Below are 24,134 nucleotides of genomic sequence, written 5' to 3' on the forward strand. Positions count from 1 at the left end.
CTCAATATTGAGTCTGAATACTTATGGCTGTGTGATATTTCAGTTTTTCTTTTTTTAATAAATCTGCAATAATTTCAACAATTCTGTTTTTTCCCCTGTCAATATGGGGTGTTATGTGTACGTTAATGTGGAAAAAAATGAACTTAAATGATTTTACCAAATGGCTGGAATATAAAAAAAGTGAAAATTTTAAGGGGGTCCGAATACTTTCCGTACCCACTGTGTATATGTATATGTATATATCTACATCCATTTAGGCCAACTTGTAACAATGGATGGAAATACAAGCACTGAAGTTCAACGCCGCATAGAGCTTGCATGGCAGGTTTATGGAAGGCTGAGTGTCATATTCAAGAACAATCGCTTGAAAAGAAAAGTTTTCAATCAATGTATTTTACCAGTTCTGACTTAGGGTAGTGAAACCTGGACTGCGAATGCCAAAGTTACACAAAGACTATGTGTAACCCAAAGAAAAATGAAAGGCCAAATGTTGAAAATAAGCATTGGCGACAAGAAAAGATGCAGTCGGATTAGACAGCAGACGCGAGTTACCGACGTCGTTCCAAAAATAAAAAGCCTTAAATGGAAATGGGCTGGCCACGTTGCCCGAAGAGCTGACAAAAGGTGGACCGCAGAAACGATCAATTGGATACCACTGATCTAAAAGTAGATGGGTAGATGAAATTATTAAACACACCGGAATACACTGGCAACAAATTGCAAAATGTCGTAGTCGTTGGAAACGTGAAGAAGAGGACTTGATCCTGCAGTGGATAGATAATGGCTGATGATGGTGATAATGATGATATATATGTATATGTATGTGTGTGTGTGTACAATGGAACAAACTTTTTTTTTGTACTTACATTTCCTCATGTTTTATTATCAGTCTATTATTTGCGTAAAGAACACATATGTGGTTATTTCCCAAATAATTATAATTTTTTTTTTTTAGATGACTCATCCAACGACTCCGTCGATGCATTGATTTAAAAATTAAAAGTAATCCAAATGTAATCAAAATAGTGATATTTTGAAGAAAAACGAAGGAGTTCCACTGCTGTTACATTTTCAAAAAGGGCATCTTCCATAGTATAGGCTTCGGGCCTGGTTTTTTTTTTTTTTTGGGGGGGGGAGGTGGTCTCGGACGGGAGGCGGGACTTGGTCTGAGCGAGAGCCATCCCTCCTTGGGAAGTACCAACCAGTAGCCTGGGCTTCGTCTTCCGACGCTTTCGGCCCCACGGGTTGTCTTCCCCCCCCCCCCCCCCCCCCCCCCTTAAAAGACCTGAGATGAGTTCACTGTAAAGAAGGAGAAGGAAAGAAGCCCCACCATGTGTGTCGACTGAGTGGAAACAGTTCCGCCATCTCAGCCTTTCGTTGACGGACTGAATGGCTCCCTGTCGGATCACCGGACAACAATAGAGCGCCTGTCTGGCCGCGGCAGAAAGCAACTTCGCCTTCCTGGGTTTCAGAACTTTCCACCGATCCTGATGGCTGGACACGGGTGGGAGGACTGGTTCGAGCGGGAGGAATTCATTGGACAGATAAGCGACATGCGAGTACAGAACCTCCAAGGTAGGAGCATCCCACAGTTACCAACCGTGCAGCAATAGGTTCGGAAAGCGGCAAGAGAAACCCATCAATGGAAGCTCGGAAGCAATGCTTTTACCTTCTCAGTATCTCCATTTGTCCAAAGAAAACGATCTACGAACGCATACTTAGCTCGATATGCTGTGCAAGGCTACTTTTCGTGCTTTAATTTAGGTTGGAAAAGAAAAGAAGCATCCATATTTCGCACAACAAATTCTATATTGATATATATATATGTATATTTATCTATATGTATATATGTGGATATGTATGTATGTATGTATATATATATATATATATGAATATATTTATCGATATTGATATATATGTATGTGTGTATATATATATGTGTATCTATATTGATGTATGTATATGTGTATATATGTATGTGTGTGTATATATATGTATATATGTATGTGTGTGTATATATATGTATACATGTGTATGTGTATATATATATGTATATATATATATATGTATATATATATATATATATATATATATGTATATATGTATATGTATATATATATATATATGTATATATATATATATATGTATATATATATATATGTATATATATATATGTATATATATATATATATATATGTATATATATATATATATATATATATATATGTATATATGTATATGTATATATATATATATGTATATATGTATATGTATATATATATATATGTATATATGTATATGTATATATATATATATGTATATATGTATATGTATATATATATATATGTATATATGTATATGTATATATATATGTATATATGTGTATATATATATGTATGTATATGTACATATATATGTATATATATATATATACATATACATATATATATATATATATATATATATACATATATATATAATATATATATATATGTATATGTATATATGTATATGCAATAAAAATATTATGTGACTTAAGGGTACAAAGGAGGAAAAAACTTACTTGCAGTTATCAAAATGTCTGACTTCTCTCTGCCCTAGCATGTGCTTGAGTGACAAGACAAAATGACACAGGGAATTAAAGAATCAGATTTTTAATAAACTTTATTGATCTGGAAATGGTAAATGTAGCGGTAATGACAGCAACTTTAAGGGACTGACATATTTTAGTAAAAATAAAAGACAGTATTTGAAATGTTTTGTATATATGATGAGAAATCATTAATTCTATTATATTTTAAGGAATTTATGGTAAAAGTTACACCATTTTAGCATTTTTTAGGAGAAAGATAGAGCTTCATATTTCCAAACCCTGTGCTAGGGACAGGGTGAAAACTGTAAAATACCACCATAAAACCACACAAAAAAATGTCAAAATATACTAATATTAACATGAAATTTTAGACAACACTTATAATTAGGCACGCCCACTGCTGGTTATTGAAAATGTAATACATATCGATTTAAATATATTTTTTCTTAAAATTTCACATCAATGACACAAAAAGGCCCGTAATCAAATAAACACCCATATATATATATATATATATATATATATATATATATATATATATATATATATAATAGTTAGTTAAGAATGTCTTGGAGGTGAAAAGAGTATCAGATTGAGTGATGAGGCAGAAAATTTAAATTGAGGGTGTTATGTATAATGTGATTAGTGGCTATGCCCAACAGGTATGATGTGACCTTGAGGTGAAAGAGAAATTCTGGAAGGAGCTGGACGAAGTAGTTCTGAGCATCCCAGACAGAGAGTGAGTCGTGATTAGTGCAGATTTTAATGGACATGTTAGTGAAGAAAACAGGGGTGATGAAGAAGTGACGGGTAAGGCAGGAACATAGGGTGACCTACAAGAGCGGCGGTAGAAGCACACAGGTGGATTACATCTTGTGCAGACGATGTAATCTAAAGGAGGTTACTGACTGTATGGTAGTGGTAGGGGAGAGTGTGGCTAGACAGCATATGATGGTGGTGTGTAAGTTGACTGATGTTGGGGAGGAAGATTAAGAAGACAAAAGCAGAGCAGCGAACCATGTGGTGGAAGCTGAGAAAGGAAAAGTGTTGCGCGGCTTTTCGTGAGGTGAGACAGGGTCTTGGTGGACAGGAGGAGCTTCCAGAAGAATGGACCACGACAGCCAAGGTCATCAGAGAGACATGCAGGCGAGTACTTGGTGTATCATCTGGTAGGAAAATGGAGGAGAGTTGGTGGTGGAACCTCAACGTACACGAAAACATACAAGGAAAGAGGTGAGCTAAAAAGGAGTGGGACACTGAGAGGACTGAGGAGAGGAGAAAGGAATACATGGAGATGCGACAAAGGGCGAAGGTAGCGGTGGCAAAGGCCAAACAGGAGGGATATGATGATGTATGCCAGGTTGGACATTAAAGATGGAGAAAAGATATATCCAGGTTGGCCAGACAGAGAGATAGAGATTGGAAGGATGTGCAGCAGGTTAGGGTGATTAAGGATAGCGATGGAAATGTGTTGATTGGTGCCAGCAGTGTGCTGGATACATGGAAAAAAGTGTGGTGGACCAGGAAGTGGCAATGATTAATAAGGGGGAAGTTAGAAAGGCATGAATGAAAAATGGAAAGGCAGTTGGTCCTGATGACGTTTCTGTGGAGGTATGGAAGCATTTAGGAGAGGTGGCTGTGGAGTTTTTGACCAGCTTGTTTAACAGAATTCTAGCGGGTGAGAACATGCCTGAGGAATGGAGGAAAAGTGCTGGTGCCCATTTTTATGAACAAGGGTGATGTGCAGAGATGTGGGAGCGATCGAGAAACAAATTGATGAGCCACACAATGAAGTTATGGGAAAGAGTAGTGGAGTATAGAAAGGCATTAAAGAGAATGAAAAATGGAAAGGCAGTTGTTCCTGATGACATTCTTGTGGAGGTATGGAAGCATCTAGGAGAGGTGGCTGTGGAGTTTTTGACTAGCTTGTTCAATAGAATTCTAGCACGTGAGAAGATGCCTGAGGAATGGAGGAAAAGTGTGCTGGTGCCCATTTTTATGAACAAAGGTGATGTGCAGAGCAACAGTATGGTTTCATGCCGAGAAAGAATACCACCGATGTATTATTTGCCTTGAGGATGTTGATGCAGAAGTACAGAGAAGATCAGACGGAGCTACATTGTGTCTTTGTAGATCTAGAGATAGCCTATGACAGAGTACCCAGAGAGAACTGTGGTACTGCATGCGGAAGTCTGGAGTGGCAGAGAAGTATGTTAGAATAATACAGGACATGTACGAGGGCAGCAGAACAGCGGTGAGGAGTGCTGTAGGTGTGACAGACGAATTTAAGGTGGAGGTGGGATTGGATCAGCGATCAGCCATGAGCCCTTTCCTGTTTGCAGTGGTGATGGATAGGAAAGCACTGGAAAGCATGCACTGGAAAGCAGAGGAATGAAGATGAGCCGAAGTAAGACAGAATATATGTGCATGAATGAGAGGGCTGGTGGGGGAAGAGTGAGGCTACAGGGAAAAGAGCTAGGGTGGAGGACTTTAAATACTTAAGGTCAACCGTTCAGAGCAATGGTGAGTTTGGTCAGGAAGTGAAGAAACGGGTCCAAGCAGGTTGGAACGGGTGGAGGAAGGTGTCAGGTGTGTTATGTGACAGAAGAGTCTATGCTAGGATGAAGAGCAAAGTTTATAAAACAGTGGTGAGGCCAGCCATGATGTAGGGATTAGAGACAGTGGCACTGAAGAGACAACAGGAAGCAGAGTTGGAGGTGGCGGAAATGAAGATGTTGAGGTTCGCTCTCGGAGTGACCAGGTTGGATAAAATTAGAAATGAGCTCATCAGATGGACAGCCAAGGTTCGATGTTTTGGAGATAAAGTTAGAGAGAGCAGACTTGGATGGTTTGGACACATCCAGAAGAGAAATAGTGAGTATATTGGTTGGATGATGATGAGGATGGAGCTGCCAGGCAAGAGAGGAAGACCAAAGAGAAGGTTGATGGATGTCGTGAGGGAAGACATGAGGGCAGTTGGTGTTCGAGAGGAGGGTGCATGAGATAGGCTTATCGTATTTTCATGACCATAAGGCGCACTTAAAAGTCTTACATTTTCTCCAAAATGGACGGGGGCGCCTTATAATCCGACGCAATTTATGTGTGCACCGAGTTCCAACATCTATAAATGTTGTTGTGATGAGCACTCCGGTTGACGTTTTAATTTTAATTTTTAAAATTTATTTATTTATTTTTTTTAGCATTTACTGCCGACACGCTCCTTCCACAGAGGAAAAGCGGATGTGCCTGAGGACAGGGGAGGGTGCGTGAAGAAGGATGCTAAAGCCACGCCCCCGCGCCGGGATGTTTTTTTTTTTTGTTAAAACGCTTGACTGACTGGGGTGTGCATTGTGCAAAACAACATCGGTTCGGCTAAGGACCCCCGAAAATGGCACCTACGAAGAGACACGCTTACGAAGCACAGTTTAAACTGCAAGCTATCAGTTACGCGGAGGAACATGTAAATCGAGCAGCCGCAAGAATTCAAGATCAACGAATCCATGGTTCGCACGTGGAGGAAGCAGGAAAATGAGCTTCGCCAAGTCAAGAAGACGATGCTGAGTTTCCGCGGAAACAAGGCGAGGTGGCCCGAGTTGGAATACCAACTCGGGCAATTGATTAATGAGCAACGAACAGCCTTGAGAAGCGTCTCGACAGTCACCATTCGACTGACGGCAATAACTCGGAGCTTGCCATCATTCCGGGAGGCTTGACGAACCGCTGGACATCGGTGTAAACAGGGCGTTCAAAGTGAAGTTGCGAGCGGCATGGAAGCGATGGATGACAGATGGCGAACACAGCTTTACTAAGACTTGGAGGCAGCGCCGGGCGAGTTACGTCACAATTTGTGAATGGATTGTGGATGCTTGTTTGAGCTTTCGCACGGCAACGAGACTGACGCGAATCTGGCGTGTTTGATTGAGAACTTGGCCAGCTGTTCATTTCGGATAGAGAAGATGAGGACTTTGATGGATTTGTGGATGATGATTGATCAGAAAATAACGTGAGGACATTGTTAAATACTTCAACAAAGTACAACCGAACTCAGTTTTGCTCCCGCTGCCTTTTTAAAAACATTCTTTTAGCTAGCATGCATGCTACCGTATGTTTTAAGATAGCGTATGTTTTACCATGCCTGTGCCCAATAATACGGTGCGCCTTATGTATGTGTTAAATACAGAAATAGACCCCGTAACTAAGACTGCGCCTTTTAATACGGTGGGCCCTATGGTCGTGAAAATACGGTACATGGAAAAGGATGACACGCTGTGGCAACCCCTAATGGGACAAGCCGAAAGGGCAAGAAGAAGTTACTGTTTGTCCAAAATTTGACAAACACTGTATATATAAAATGCCCAGAACCAGTGTTGACCTTGTTGAACTATGTCCACTTTAATGAGTGGGCTACTGATTCATTGTGCACTTTTCACTTTTTTTATTTTTATTCACAGACTTTTCCAGCTCCTTAAACAGGTTTTGTCTTCTGCCAGTCCTTGCCAGTCCTTGCAAACATTGATGCATAGTCATTAACCATCTGATAAGTGGCTGGGAGGGTTGTTATCCACACCATGAAGGGTGGAATAGCAGCTCTTGCTTTAAAACAATGGCCCAGAGGCTCTTGCGTAACATGATGAGCCAGAGAGAGTGGGAGTGCATTTCCCTCTGCTTTACTGTGCAGCAGTCTCTAAACTGAATGTTCCCACATCCCACACAACTCACTCTTTCTGTCCCACTCATGCATTGCACTCACTCACACACACACACACACACACACACACACACACACACACATACACACACACACACTCTCTCTCTGTCTCTCTTTCTCTCTCTCTCACTCTCTCTTTCTCATTGCCTTGTGCCTCGTTGTGTTTCAAGTCGCCCGACAGAAAATTTAAAAAGCACCTCTCCAACTCGTGGTTAACTCGTCTGTTTACTGGCTACTGTCGAGGTGCCCTTAAGCAAGGCATCGTCCCCACCACCCCAGCTCAAGTGGTGCAGCACTCTAACTGAAACTCTTTCTTTCTGAATCTGTCCTTGCATGCGGGGGTGTGATCTGGTTCTGTGTGGTGTGCCAACACAAAAGTATACATCGGTGTGGGAGTTGAATTTCCCCTTGAGGGACAACTTTCAGTATATAGCAAGTATATACAGTCTAAGTACATACAATATTTAAGATGACGTTAAAATAAAACAATGTAGTATTTGTGCAAAACTGCAAATTTTGATTTATTGTACATGAGAACAACAACACCAGACAGATCTTTTAAAGATGATTCCAGTGATACAAGTATCATTTGAAAATGCACCCATTTTTGGCCATTGTCTTAATACAAAGACAATAGGGGTCGAGATTTTATGGGTGATATTTTTTGTTGAATCTGAGTTTCAAACTTTCAGAACATTTTCATCTTTATCCTATTTTCAGAGGACTGCTATCAGTGGAACACTTGCTAAATTCCGAAACAGATAACCTGTGATAATGATGAAGTGATGACCTCAGAGTAATGATAGAAAGCCATGGTCTGCTGCTCCTCTGTATTGAGAAGAGCAAGATGAAGTGGCTCAGGCATCTATTTATTTAACGAGGCACAAGGCAATGCGTGAGTGTGGGCCTTGTGGTGTGGTCTTCAACATTTTATCCAACATAGATTCTACAGATCACGTGACTATTGCGGAATATATTTGATATTGATTTATCACCCATCCCGATATATATATATATATATATATATATATATATATATATATATACACACACACACGCTGACCCTAAAGTATCACGGAAAAGTTCATTCCCATATTCCATTTATAATTTGGGCTTCCAGCTCATAAAACCCACAAAATCAGGAATTCCAAAAATTTGAATACTGTGAAGAAATCAGCCCAAATTTTGCAGGCCATAAATGTTTTAAACTGAGTGTCACACATTAATCATTAGGCTTTACACGATCAGGATTTTTGGGGCCGATCACCGAGTTTAAAAAAACAATTACCGATCACCGATCCGATCACAAGATGGAGGAATGTGTCTATTTAAATGCCCTGTTCATTTACTGTATATACTTGTGTACTTAATTGCTCAAAAAATTATATTTACAATAAATAATGTATCTTTGTTCCTCTATTGATGCCAGTGAGGCATAGTGACAGACAGAACAAATGAATGGTCTTGTATTCGATGGCACGAAGTAAATACAGTAATTAATGTATCCTCGTTTTGTGACATTTTTGTTTGTTGGTGTTCCGTGAGATTTTTCAATTCGAAAATATGTTCCTTGGCTCCATAAAGGTTGGAAATCACTGCTCTAGTCAGATCGTGTATTCTAATCAGTCAGGTCAAACCAACATTACATGACAGAAATAATGGGTGCTAACTTACTGTAATTAAAATACTTTATTTTTAAATTACTTCACGCACACCGAAACTTTAGCGCATGATTCAACAGAACGGCGGCATGTTTACGTCCAACCGTTCGTGGTAGCACTAGCTTGCTAGGCTTCATAACATTTTATTGCCTGCTTGTGAGCCGTATCGTATTAAAAGTACGGGAACATACCTCAAGCAAGCCTTAGACGAACGTCCTCTTCTGTCCTGAGCACCGGTGACCACCAACACACGTTTTTCCCTATTTTGTCCTTATAATACAGTCGGCACGATCCACTCTTTTTGTCGTCGCCACGGTAACGAGTGTATCCGGTCGCATTTCAGTTGACAAGATAAAGCCCAATGATCGTAAAAAATGGGATGCGGTGGTATCGGAATAGAATATTGTGTTGCAGTAGTCTGACAGTGCAATCGTGAAAGAGCAAATTTGTCTTGTAGTCTGATCCGGGCATTAAGTGTTGTCTGTCTCAGACGTGGGCGGCACGGTGGACGACTGGTTAGAGCGTCAGCCTCACAGTTCTGAGGTGTGGGGTTCAATCCCCGTCCCCGCCTGTGTGGAGTTTGCATGTTCTTCCCGTGGCTGTGTGGGTTTTCCCAAAAACATGCATTAATTGGAGACTCTAAATTGCCCGTAGGCATGACTGTGAGTGCGAATGGTTGTTTGTTTCTATGTGCCCTGCGATTGGCTGGCAACCAGTTCAGGGTGTACCCCGCCTCCTGCCCGATGACAGCTGGGATAGGCTCCAGCACGCCCGCGACCCTAGTGAGGAGAAGCGGCTCAGATAATGGATGGCGGGGCCGGGGATTGAAACCCCAGTCCTCAGAACTGGGAGGCAGATGCTCTAACCAGTCGGCCACCGTGCCGCCTATATACATACATATACATACATGTGTGTATATATATATATATATATATATATATATATATATATATATATATATATATATATATATATATATATATATATATATATATATACATACATACATATGTATACATATATATATATATATATATATATATACCTTACCTCAAATAAATTATTTATTCTCAATTATTCCATTTAAGCTCACAATAAAATGGTTCCAAACCTCAGATTCTGTCATAACTTTTTATTCAAATAATAAGAAAAATAGAATTAGTTTATCCACTCCAGAAAAGTAAACAGGAGGGAGGCCTAATTGCTCCCAACTTTAAATACTATTATTTAGCTAACCAATTACAATACCTCATCAAATGGATGCACCACAATGAGGAGCATCATTCTTGGCTAGAATTGGAACAAATAGACTGCAACAACACGAAACTCTCAAAACTCCCATTTATTTTTACAAGTCTTAAACGCCATGACTGTTTCAAGAACCCAATCCAATGTAATCGCATCCACCTTAAAGACTTGGTGGAAAAGTCTAGGAGCTACAGAATCTCAATTAGCTACCAGTATGTACAATCCACATTTCGAAATTATCAACATACAGTACTTCTTTCTTTTACCTTAAGGGTACAACGTAGAATTGACCGCCAACAACAACTATTTAACAAGAATATTTTTATGAATGTAATGCAGCCCTATGGGGGGCACAAGCCAGTGCAAACTGTAGGCCGGTCCCAAGCCCGGATAAATGCAGAGGGTTGTGTCAGGAAGGGCATCTGGCTTAAAATTTTGCCAAACAAATAAGAGCGTTCATCTAAAGAATTCCATACCGGATTGGTCGTGGCCCGGGTTAACAACGTCCGCCCCTGGCACCGTAAACCTGCAGGTCGCCAGTGGAAATTCAGCTACTGTGGGTCGAAGACGAAGGAGAGTTGGAAAACGGGTTCTTAGGCAGAAAGAGAAGAGGAAAGCACAGAGCCTAGAATTGAATGTGGGGACTTTGAATGATTGAAAGGTTGATGTATTGCGTGTCCAGGAGAGCAGGTGGAAAGGCAGTAAGGCTAGAAGTTTAGGGGCAGGGTTTAATTTATTTTACCGTGGTCTAGATGGGAAGATAAATGGAGTAGGGTTTATTATACAGGAAGAGTTAGCTAAGAATGTCTTGGAGGTGAAAAGAGTATCAGATCGAGTGATGAGGCTCAAACTTGAAATTGAGGGCGTGTATAATGAGGGTGTGTATAATGTGATTAGCGGCTATGCCCCACAGGTAGGATTTGACCTAGAGGTGAAAGAAAAATTCTGGAAGGAGCTAGGTGAAGTAGTTCTGAGCATCCCAGACAGAGAGAGAGTTGTGATTGGTGCAGATTGTAATGGAAACAGATTGTAATGGAAACAGGAGTGATGAAGAAGTAATGGGTAAGTACGGCATACAGAAAAGGAACTTGGAGGGACAGTTCGTGGTAGACTTTGCAAAAAGGATGAAAATGGCTGTAGTGAGCACTTTTTTCCAGAAGAGGCAAGAACATAGGGTGACCTGCATGAGCGGAGGTAGAAGCACGCGGGTGGATTACATCTTGTGCAGACGATGTAATCTGAAGGAGGTTACTGACTGTAAGGTAGTGGTAGGGGAGAGTGTGGCTAGACAGCATCGGATGGTGGTGGGGAGGAAGATTAAGAAGACAAAAACATAGCAGAGAGCCATGTGGTGGAAGCTGAGAAAGGAAGAGTGTTGTGCGTTTTTTGACAAAGAGGTGAGACAGGCTCTTGGTGGAGAGGAGGAGCTTCCAGAAGACTGGACCACTACAGCAAAGTTGATCAGAGAAACAGGCAGGAGAGTACTTGGTGTATCTTCTGGCAGGAAAGGAGAGAAGGTGGTGGAACCTCAAGGTACAGGAAATCATACAAGGAAAGAGGTTAGCTAAGAAGAAGTGGGACACTGAGAGGACCGAGGAGAGGAGAAAGGAATAAGAGGCATATGATAACGTATGCCAGGTTGGACACTCAAGAAAGAGAAAAAGTTCTATACAGGTTGGCCAGGCAGAAGGATAGAGATGGTAAGGATGTGCAGCAGGTTAGGGTGATTAAGGATAAGATGAAAATGTGTTGACTCGTGCCATTAGTGTGCTGGATAGAGAAGGAAGAGGCAAGAGTGGTGGACCAGGAAGTGGCAATGATTAATAAGGGGGAAGTTAGAAAGGCATTAAAGAGGATGAAAAATGGAAAGGCAGTTGGTCCTGATGACGTTCCTGTGGAGGTATGGAAGCATCTAGGAGAGGTGGCTGTGGAGTTTTTGACCAGCTTGTTTAACAGAATTCTAGCGGGTGAGAACATGCCTGAGGAATGGAGGAAAAGTGCTGGTGCCCATTTTTATGAACAAGGGTGATGTGCAGAGGTGTGGGAGCGATCGAGAAATAAATTGATGAGCCACACAATGAAGTTATGGGAAAGAGTAGTGGAGTCTAGACTCAGAACAGAAGTGAGTATTTGCGAGCAACAGTATGGTTTCATGCTTAGAAAGATGACCACAGGTGCATTATTTGACTTAAGGATGTTGATGGATAAGTACAGAGAAAGCAGAAGGAGCTACATTGTGTCTTTGTGGATCTAGAGAAAGCCTATGACAGAGTACCCAGAGAGGAACTGTGGTACTGCATGCGGAAGTCTGGAGTGGTAGAGAAGTATGTTAGAATAATACAGGACATTTATGAGGGCAGCAGAACAGCGGTGAGGTGTGCTGTAGGTGTGACAGAGGAGTTTAAGGTTGAGGTGGGACTGCATCAGGGATCACCCCTGAGCCCTTTCCTGTTTGCAGTGGTGATGGATAGTCTGACAGATGAGGTTAGACTGGAATCCCCGTGGACTATGATGTTCGCAGATGACATGGTGATCTGCAGTGAAAGCAGGGAGCAGGTGAGGAACAGTTAAAAAGGTGGAGGCATGCACTGGAAAGGAAATGAATGAAGATTAGCCAAAGTCAGACAATATATGTGCATGAATGAGAGGGGTGGAGGGGGAAGAGTGAGGCTACAGGGAGAAGCGATAGCAAGGGGGGAGGACTTAAAATACTTGGGGTCAACAGTCCAGAACAATGGTGAGTGTGGTAATGAAGTGACGAAATGGGTCCAAGCACGTTGGAACGGGTGGAGGAAGGTGTCAGGTGTTATGTGACAGAAGAGTCTCTGCTCGGATGAAGCGCAAAGTTTATAAGACAGTTTATAAGACAGTGGTGAGGCCAGCCGAGATGTACGGATTTGATACAGTGGCACTGAAGAGACAACAGGAAGCAGAGCTGGAGGCGGCGGAAATGAAGATGTTGAGGTTCTCTCTAGGAGTTACCAGTTTGGATAAAATTAGAAATGAGTTCATAAGAGGGACAGCCAAGGTTAGCTGTTTTGGAGACAAAGTTAGAGAGAGAAGACTTTGATGGTTTGGACACATCCAGAGGAGAGATAGTGAGTATATTGGTAGAAAGATAATGAGGATGGAGCTGCCACTCAAGAGAGCTGGAGGAAGACCAAAGAGAAGGTTGATTGATGTCGTGAGGGAAGACATGACGGCAGTTGGTGTTCGAGAGGATGATGCAGGAGATAGGCTTACATGGAAAAGGATGACACGCTGTGGCGACCCCTAACGGAACAAGCCGAAAGGAAAAGAAGAAAAGATTTTTATGATGTGATGAATTGTTCCAAGAATTTCAAATAACTGGTTGAAACTTCCTTCAATACAATAAATTAAAAAGCAGCAATTAAAAAAAAGAAGAATCCCAACACTTCAGGTTACCCGTCGGAGTTTGTTAAGTGAATCTTCTCCCGCAAAGAAAAAAAATCTCTAAAAAGTTTAGAAATTAATTTCATGCACAAAATCAATGAGACAGATGCACAATTCAACCATTTTCAACCAATCACGAAATGGGAAGAAGACTTTTCTATGTCCGCTGACTGTAATTACTGGATACAAATATGTAACAATGCGTTTAGGATGACAAAAAATACAAATTTACAGTTTATACAATATAAACTGCTACATAGAACACACTTTACTCAATACACTATGCATAAAATGGGTTTCTCTTCATCTAATATATGCACGCAATGCACTAAATATTCCCCAGACACCTATTTTCATGCTATATGGAAATGCACACTAATTCAAAGCTTTTCGACTTCGGTTTTGCAGAAACTCTCCAGGATTCCACCTTCTCCAAGATTGTGCATACTTGGCGACTTAAGCATAATCGACCTCCCTAATAAATATTCACAATCATTACTCGTCGCGTTAGCTATCGCTAAGAAAACAATTTTATTAAACTGGAAAAATAAACAAGCTATTAACATCGATCACTGGCTTAATCTCATCATCGAATATATTGCGTTAGAAAAAATAGCGGAACGAAAAAATCAATTACATATATGCATAGATAGCTGGTCACCCTCTTCAACATGCTAAATCTAGATTCTTGATTCCTTTGCCTGGGTAGTGTGTCATCTGACAATAACAGGACTCATTTGTAAGTGTAAAGTAAACTTTTGACTTCTGTATTCTTTGTTGTCGAGGTTGGTCTTGTTGTTTTATTATTCTAATTATATTTTTCATTCGCTCTATTTTTTCTTCTACATTTATGTACTTGTTTTTTCCCCTCACACTTTAGACTGAATTACATGATGAAAGGACACATGCATGTAGTGGATCTTCTCTTCTTCGTCTGTGGGGGCAGGACTTTCTTTACTCCTTCCCGATCTCGGGGCGGGGAGACCGCTGGATTGACCGCCCAGAGAGGATTGACGGTGGACTCGCCCTTGTTCTGCGGGTGCTGGGGTGGTGCCAGTTGGCACCCGGCTTGGTCCCCCGCTGTGGTTATTGGTGGGGGACGGTGGAGCCCCCTGTCGCTCCTCGGGCCTGCTTCCTCCTCTTCTTCTGTTCCTTGCGTCCCGCTGCGATTGCCTCCTCCTCTTCTCGTTGGGGTGCCGGGTGGTTCCCTTTTTTTCCACTAGTCACATCTGGGCACGCAAACATAATCAAGGTTTCTTGGGGCACTGGTGTGGGGTCAGGAGAGTTCGGGTGCCGGAGTAGTGCTGTTTCCCGGTCGAGGCGCCCTTGCCCCTCTGCCCTTCCTGCCCCCAAGGACTTTAATGTATTACACACACTCGTCCCCCTTTCTTTTAATGCACAACATACACCCATCTCTGGGGGGCAGTGGGTCTTGGTTGGGGGGGATTTGGTGGCCCGTCCACTGGGCTGCTCTTGTGTGGACTCCTGTGCCCGATCCCACCTCTCAATTGATTGGGTGGGATCCACAACCTCTGTGGTGCAGGCACAGCAATTACAGGACACTTCTGTCAGTCATTGTGCGTGCGAAATGGGACCTTTTCGCTGGGTTTGGGGCCACTCACTCATTGCGACAAATAACTCATGATTATGCAAATTGCTTGGGGATCCCCTCACGCTGGTCCTATAGATGTTTGTAATTTACATAGCCACTCCCACCACACTTGTATAGCCGGGTTCATGACCCGTTCATGAATATTACCTTTGGTGTTTCATTACAGTCCAACGGTATATGTAAATGTAGGAGGGATGAATAGAGTAGTGTAAAGAAAATTGAATGTGATTCATGCTTGTGCGCTTTGCCATTTGCTTGGTAATTATTTGGCTCTTTCTCTCTTTCAGTACTCCAGTCATCGTGAATCAGTTTGCTGTTCATTACATTTTTTTCTCTTCATGTCTTTGTTGCAGTTCAGAGAGAAGTGGTTCAGAAGAGGACCTTTACTCGATGGATGAATCTGCATTTAGAAAAGGTTTGTTCGTGTGTTGGCAACAATATAAACAAAAAATCCTTGTTTTCACTCTTCACAAGTTCTAGTCAATGTCTAGACAAAACATTTTAACAGGTTTAGCAATGCAGCTTCACAAACACATACACACACACACACACACACACGCACACACATTGATGTACATATACGTATATCTGCGTGTATCCGTATATACGCATGCATATGTATATCCTTCACCTCCAAGGATCGCAGCCAATTTCACAGCTTTCGCTACTACCCAGTGATGATCTCTTCAGGAGTAAATACTTTGTTATCGTGTATGATATCTGGCCATAAATGCTTCCCACTGGCATTAATTGTGGCAGGCTTAATTTCTTGCAGTGACTTGAATATGTTCTAGGGACGTCGCAATTGTATATTCACGCCAGTATGCCTTCAGGTTGAAGTCCTTGTCTTCTTGGGAATCCTTTGAAGCAACCAGGTTCGCCAGGGCATTCCTTTTGTACAAGGCCTTGAACGCCCTGATAACCCCCTGGTCCATGGGTTGAATAAGGGACGTTGTGTTCAGCGGCAGGAACTCGATTTGAACCCCCGCGTAGTTCAGATCAGTTGCGTGGCCACCAGCGTTATCCATTAAAAGAAGAACTTTAAACGGCAGGCTCTTCTCAGCAAGATAAACTTTTACCTGCGGGATAAAACAACTGTTTTTAAAACAACAAAACAACTGGTGGAACCAATCGCTCGTCAGCATCTTCGTTATCCAGGCATTAAGATGAGGCCTCCAAAGCACAGGCAGCAGATTCTTGTTTTTATTCTTCAAAGCCCTTGGACTTTTAGACTTGTAAATAAGCCCTGTTTTTAATAAAAATCCTGCAGTATTCCCACACATCACGATTGCCAAGTGGTCCTTGTAGGTTTTAAAGCCAGGGGCTTTTGCTTTTTCTTTAAAAAGGAAAGTTCGCGACGGCATTCTCTTCCAAAATAAGCCCGTCTCGTCCAGATTAAAGACCTGTTCAGGCTTATATCCACCTTCAGCGATTATCTTCTTGAAAGTTTCGTTGACGTACGTTTCGGCAGCAGCAGTGTCAGTAGAAGCAGCTTCGCCATGCAGCGAAACCCTGTTCAGGCCCTAGTGTTTCTGAAACTTTGTGAACCACCCCTTGCTAGCAGCGAATGGTCTTTTGTTCCCTAGAGAATCTCTGGACGTCCCTGGTTGTGGGTCCTCGCCGTCTTCTTCACTGTCTTCTTCCTCCTCGCGGTTGCTACTGTCGTCTTCGGGCTCCTGAGCAGCTAAGGTTTTGTACAGGCTCTTAGCCTTTGCTTGGATGATATTCGTGTTTAAGGGTATGCTCTTCTTCCGACAGTTGGCAATCCAAACAGCCAAGGGAGCCTCCATGCGGACGATCGTCTCATTACGAGCTGTAAACACTATCTTCACTGTTGTATTAAACGTTATAGCAGCCGTCTTTCTAATGTTTGCCTCGATGTAGCGAACGGTGGATTCATTCACGCCAAAATGGCGGGCCACAGCCGCCAAAGTTCTGCCTTCCTTAATCATATCAAGCAGTTTCACTTTCTCAGCGATCGCCATCAGTAACAGCCTTGGAAGAACCCTTAGGAGCCATTGCAGGGGTTGGAAATCGAAGCAAAGTTTAACACAAAGAAACAACAAATAAAACCACTCGATGTGAAGGCTTGATGCTAAAAGAAAGGTGAGACGCCGAGATGGGACAAGGAGAGATGCTGGGCAACAGTCAAAGCGCCAATCACAGCTCCGTCAAGAAAACGGGATGCTGCGATTTGTTGTCTTCTTCCCATGGACCAATAGCAGCCTGTGTACAATCTACTGTCAGCAAGATGTGATGCTTTGTGTTATGCAAGATGCTTTCCATTTTTTTCCCGATTTTTATTCTTTATGTTTTTGTTTTATTGTTTTATTTTATGCTTCTTTTATTATTTTTACACGAGAAAATACTATTTATTATTAATATATTAATTAATTTAAGGGAGAATTTTGGGTGTTCACTTATCTCGATTTCTATAGATTTTTCCAGAACATAAATAATGTCCATTTATATAACTGAAAACCCCTGTGAAGTCGTGAAACTGCGATAGTCAAACCGCGAACTAGCGAGGGTTCACTGTATGTGTGTGTGTGTGTGTGTGTGTGTGTGTGTGTATACATGTGTGTGTATATATATATATATATATATATATATATATATATATATATATATATATATATATATATATATATATATATATATATATATATATGTATATATATATATATATATAGAGCGGCCGACTGGTTAGAGCGTCTGCTTCACAGTTCTGAGGAGCGGGGTTCAATCCCCGCCTGTGTGGAGTTTGCATGTTCTCCCCGTGCCTGCGTGGGTTTTCTCCGGGCACTCCGGTTTCCTCCCGCATCCCAAAAACATGCATTCTAGGTTAATTGAAAACTCTAAATTGCCTGCAGGTGTGAATGTGAGTGCGAATGGTTGTTTGTTTGTATGTGTCCTGCGATTGGCTGGCAACCAGTTCAGAGTGTACCCCGCCTCCTGCCCGATGATAGCTGGGATAGGCTCCAGCACGCCCGCGACCCTAGTGAGGAGAAGCGGCTCAGAAAAAATCCTCCTTGTTTGTGGTCAGTATGTTAATATATCAAACAATAAAATCTTTTCTCTTTTTTGTTCTGGATTTTGCAGCCTTGGCCTATGTGATTATACTATTTTTTTATGTGCTGGTTTGGTTTATTGATGCAATTTTACTTATTACCTAAATGCATTGTTTATTGTTTATTGTATCCCTTTTAGCTTTTGCAACACACAAAAGCTAATCTTCTTGGGGAACAAGACAAACAAAACAGATTAAAAAAACACTGTAAATTAATTGTCGCACATATTCAGTGCACAATTACTTGTGCATCACTGTACACTTGTACAGTGTACTCATTCCTACCCCAGAGTGCCCACAAATATGCATGTCTATAACACCAATTGATTGTGGATAAAGTGTCTCTATAATTCAAGAGTTTAAGAAAACAATAGTGGTGCATTACGAGTGGTTATATTCTTGGATAAAACAGCCCAGTACTTCTTAGGAAGTTCTAAATTTCCTTTTCTATTTCACTTGGGGATGCTCCATGTCCTAATATTGTCTTTCATGAAAACCCGCTTCGCTTCAGTGAGTACCGAAACTACTGTCTTTAAGTATAGAAAATACATCAGCCCCTCTCCCTTATCCGTCGCCTTATCGTGGTGGAGGGGTTTGTGTGTCCCAATGATACTCGGAGCGAAGTTGTCTGGGGCTTTACGCCCCTGGTAGGGTCACCCAGGACAAACTGGTCCGAGGTGAGGGACCAGACAAAGCACAGCTCCCAAAACCCCTATGCAGAATACATTAAATGGATCTAGGTTTCCCTTGCCCGGAAGCGGGTCACCGGGGCACCGGGGTAGAGTTACCCAGGACAAACACGTCCCAGGTGAGGGAACAGACAAAGTACAGCTCAGAGACCCCTAATGATGAATTACATAAATTGAACTAGGTTTCCCTTCCCGGACATGGGTCACCGGGACCCCCTCTGGAGCCAGGCCTAGAGGAGGGGCTTGAAGGCAAATGCCTGGTGGTCAGGCCTGCACCCATGGGGCCCGGCCAGGCATAGCCCAAAGAGGCAATGTGGATTCCCCTTCCCATGGGCTCACCACCTGTGTGTGTCGTGAGCTGGGTGGCAGCCGAAGGTGGGGACCTTGGCGGTCTGGTCCCCGGCTACAGAAGCTGGCTCTAGGAACGTGAAATGTCACCTCTCTGGCAGGGAAGTAGCTCGAGCTAGTGTGTAAGGTTGAGAAGTGCTGACAAGATATAGTCGGGCTCACCTCCACATACAGCTTGGGCTATGGTACCAGTCCTCTTGAGAGGGTTTGGAGTCTCTTTCACTCTGGAGTTGCCCACCCATCCTTTTTTCAAAGTCTTCCACCATCTGTCCCTCCAAATACTTTCCTGGATGCCGTACTTACCCATCCTTTCTTCATCATCCCTGTTTCCTTCACCAACATGTCCATTACAATCTGCACCTATCACGACTGTCTCTCTGTTTGGGATGCTCAGAACTACTTCGTCTAGCTCCTTCCAGAATTTCTATTTCACCTCTAGGTCACATCCTACCTGTGGGGCATAGCCGCTAATCACATTATACGTAACACCCTCAATTTCAAGTTTCAGCCTCATACTCGATCTGATACTCTTTTCACCTCCAAGACACTCTTAGCTAACACTTCCTTTAAAATAACCCCTACTCCATTTATCTTCCCATCTACACCATGGTAAAATAATTTAAACCCTGTCCCTAAACTTCTCGTGTATTTGCCATTCCACCTGGTCTCCTGGACACACAATATATCAACCTTTCTGCTCATCACCATGCCAACCAACTCCCGGGATTTTCCTTTCATAGTCCCAACATTCAAAGTCCCTACATTCAATTCTAGGCTTTGTGCTTTCCTCTTCTCTCTCTGCCTAAGAACCCGCTTTCCACCTCTCCTTTGTCTTCAACCCACAGTAACTGAATTTCCACCGGCACCCTGCAGTTAATGGTGCCGGGGGCGGACGTTGTTAACCCGGGCCATGACCGATCCGGAATGGAATTCTTTAGATGAACGCTCATATTTGTTTGGCAAAGTTTTAAGCCGGATGCCCTGCCTGATGCAACCCTCTGCATTTATCCGGGCTTGGGACCGGCCTACAGTTTGCACTGGCTTGTGCTCCCCATAGGGATGCATGCAACCCTATTGCTCTTTATTTGATATTGTTTAATACCACACTTTAGACATCCTCTGATGTTTATTTTTCACTGGCCCAACACTGCGTTTCTCTGCAATAAATGTCTGTGTGAAACATAGACGGTGGCGCAAACATGGTTCTGGCGGAGCCTCGAGGCAGAAATTTTGCGTCAACCTATATTTGAAGTCAATTTATATGCCTGGATCAGGGTACAAGACAAATTACATCTTTTATGATGGCACTATGTCTGACTACTGCCATAAAATCGTATCTCGGTCAGCCACTGGAAACACTATACTTTTATTGCGGTAACACCGTATACCATCTTTTACACATGGTCACAATACGCAATCTTATCCGTCGACGTCAATGCGACCTGTCGGAGAGTTGTCATTGATATGTCACACTTCATGGATAAAAAAAGCAGACATGCTACACTTCTCATTTTGGTGTCGTAGGGCCAAACCGTTGGTCGTGGATTATGTCACACAACAAGTTTTGTCATTCCCGACAAACTATTTCGGGCCCGATGTGGGAAATCGCCTACGATAGCAAATCAGGCCAATATCGGGGCTAAAATCTGAGTTATTTGATTGATTTCCCCCCCCCCCCCCCAACCCCCATCCCTACGTCCATGCCTTGCCAAACAATGAATTTAGTATGTTTGCCAAACACTGGAATAACGCAGGGAATGAGGAATGGTTGGCTTGCGAGAAACGGCAGTACTAAGTGAGAGTAGTGTGGCGAATGCGGATTCTGGAGGAAAAGTGAGGACAAGCTTGCTCAAGTCTAGAGTCAAGCGAACTAATATTGGAAGTCAGAACATTAATAGCTGACATGGTCTCTCGGACAAAGTGATGTTCACAAGCTAGCTTTTTGTGGCTTGACAAAGCCTGAAAAACCTGTTCAGTGTTTGCGGGATCCATTGCTGAGATATTGTGTCAGGGCTGCGTAAAATGCGAGTGGTTGGACCCCAAAGCAAACACAAACAAGCTGAACAAGTTTACAGTGTTTATTAAACAAAAAGAGCATGCAAGCGTGAAAAAACTACAAATAACCGAAGGCAACTGTGACAAGTGTTGACATGGAAACAAACAACAATGAGATAAGAGAACGAGACCAAAGATAAATAAGGAAACAGAAAACTCAAAATATATAAAGTCTGAGAAACAAACGAGAACAAAGAAACAGTAGTACTTAGAAAACGGAAGACAAATAGCAACAAAACGAACGCTGGAGAGGACGAAAGAGTAACAAACTGGCAAGCGCAATGGGAACTACCAAGGACAATATCTCGGCATCTTTCTCCTGTCTCTCTTGCTTCTAAATACCCTGATGATGATAATTAGCAGCAGGTGCAATACAGGAGAGTCCGCCCTCCACCACACTCCATGGAACTGCAACACAGAAAAAAAACAGACCCAAGCAATACAAAACAGGATGTGAGAAAATGCCAGAATAATGACAACATGGTGACCCACAAGCGGGAGACGTTAACCAGGGATGTGTATCTTCAAGGGAGGGGCAGGATGAAAGGGTAAAAGGGAGTTGTTAGCTGTTTGATGTAAAAGCACAGTTTATGCTGTATGTGGAGCGTAAAGTGACATGACTGTTTCTCGCCTCCTAATCCTGTTATTTACCGTATCTCCACAAGAAGGCATTTTTCATGACTTTCTTCAAATTCAGAAGTTTACAAACAACAAGATTACGATGCCTTTAAACTATTTGGGAAAACCCAGATGATGATGTAATTTCTTTGGGAGTTTCTGATAGGTATATTGACAATATTTGAGTTATTTATAGACACACCTGTGGATGTATTTGAACTAGGTATACCTGAAACACAAGGATTATTTGTGTAAAATGATGGGAAAATCAAAAGAAATCAAAGAAGTCATCAAAAACAGAATTGTGGACTTGCACAAGTCCGGTTCATTCTTGGGTGCAATTTTCAGACGCCTGAAGGTTCCACGTTCATCTGTTAATAATTAGACGCAAGTATAAACACCATGGGAATATCCAGCTATCATACCGCTCAGGAACGAGACGACAGGTTCTGTGTCCCAGAGATGAACGTGCTTTGGTCTGAAAAGTGCATATAAACCTTAGAACAAAATCAAAAGCCCTTGTAAGGATGCTGGCTGAAACTGGTATGTGTGTCATTATCCACAGTGAAATAAGTACTGTAATAACATGGGCTAAAAGGCCACTCTGCCAGGTAGAAACCATTACTCCAAAAGAAATGTAAAAAAAACAGATTACAGATTGCAAATGCACACAGGGAAAAAGACCTTAATTTGGGGCGACATGTCCTGTGGTCTGACGAAACTAAAATTGAACTGCTAGACCGTAGTGAGCATCTTAACGTTTGGAGGAAAAAGAGGGAAGCAAGCCTGAGAACATCGTCCCAACTTTGAAATATGAGGGTGGCAGCAATTATCTTGTGTGGTTGTTTTGCTTCAGGAGGGAGTGGTGCACTTCACAAAATAGATGGCATCATGAGGAGAGAGCATTATGTTGAAATACTGAAGCAACGTCTCAAGAAATCAGCCAGGAAATTAAAGCTTGTGCGCAAATGGGTCTTGCAAATGGGCAATGACGCCAAGCGTACTGCCAAACTGGTTACAAAGTGGCATTAGGATAACAATGTTAATATTTTGGAGAGGTCATCTCAAAGTCCTGATCTCAGTCCTATTGAAAATTTATGGGCAGACCTGAAAAGGCATGCGTGAGCAAGGTAGCCTACAAACTTGGCTCAGTTACACCAGTTCTGTCAGGAAATCATACAGTTAAAGGTGGTACTAAATGATACGAGGGCTTCCTCAAGTCCTCCTTGAAGTGCTGCAGTGTCAATCAAGAGTCCTCGAAGTCCACAGCACAAGATCGCTCGACCTGGCGGGCCTCAGTGGCCTCTGGGGTGTATGCCTACGAAGCGAGGAGGAACAGCATAAACACCAGCAAAGAAAAAGAGCATACGTCACCTTTCAGCCGGTTTTATCTCCAGCCATCCAGTGTCCTCATTGCCAACTTCCAACTTCGCACACATACAGTAACTATGAGTGAGACAAGAAGTCATGGTTGTCTTCACCTGAGAAGGATGTACAAAAGAGAGTGCAACAAATGCCATTTTTATCGATCCATCTTTTCCATGGTTTTGGTAAGTGTAGGACACTAAAAGCAGAGCAAGGCAAAGCAAAACAAAGAGAAAAATAAAACTGTACAGTGCAAGAAATATCATTGAAAAGTGGAAATGCTCTAAAAAGCATGATGAAAAAAGAAGAGTTTTTAACTTGGACTTAAAAACATTCACAGTTGGGGCTGACGTCACTTCTGTTGGCAACCTATTCCATTTGTGTGCGGCATAATAGCTAAATGCTGCTTCACCATGTTTGCTTTGGACTCTTGTGCTCCACTATTGACTTGAGTCTGTAGATCTCAGAGCCCGATTGAGTTAATATTCCATGAGTATTTCTTTTATGTATTCAGGACCTAAACCATTTAGTGATTTATAGACTCGTAGCAGAACTTTAAAATCTATTCCAAAGCTGACCGGGAGCCAGTGTAGAGACTTTAGAATTGGAGTAATATGCTCTGACCTCTTTGTTGTGGTCAGAACCCGAGCTGCAGCATTCTGAATGAGCTCCAGCTGTTTAATGCTCTTTTGGGGGAGTCCGGACAGAAGAACATTACAATAGTCAAATGTACTTGAGATAAAAGCATGGATG

The 24,134-nt window shown here is 42.2% G+C and overlaps 1 protein-coding gene across 8 annotated transcripts in view; it reads left to right on the top strand.

Moving 5' to 3' along the window:
- The window catches only part of LOC133487608 (nesprin-3-like), a 281,178-nt gene that overhangs the window by 182,657 nt on the left and 74,387 nt on the right, over nt 1-24,134 (top strand). For 6 of the 8 annotated variants that reach the window (XR_009791405.1, XM_061794480.1, XM_061794482.1 and 3 more), the window contains exons 1-2: nt 1,282-1,575; nt 15,590-15,651. Coding sequence is in view for 6 of the 8 variants with exons in the window: in XM_061794480.1 (XP_061650464.1) it covers nt 1,491-1,575; nt 15,590-15,651 (147 nt within the window). In the remaining 2 variants the exon portion in view is untranslated. Of the gene's footprint in view, nt 1-1,281; nt 1,576-15,589; nt 15,652-16,822; nt 17,685-24,134 lie in introns of those variants that run through there. The other 2 variants (XM_061794488.1, XR_009791407.1) reach the window with 2 other exon arrangements.

Source organism: Phyllopteryx taeniolatus, chromosome 13 (assembly GCF_024500385.1).
Source record: "Phyllopteryx taeniolatus isolate TA_2022b chromosome 13, UOR_Ptae_1.2, whole genome shotgun sequence".
In the NCBI taxonomy this organism is placed as follows: Eukaryota; Metazoa; Chordata; class Actinopteri; order Syngnathiformes; family Syngnathidae; genus Phyllopteryx; species Phyllopteryx taeniolatus.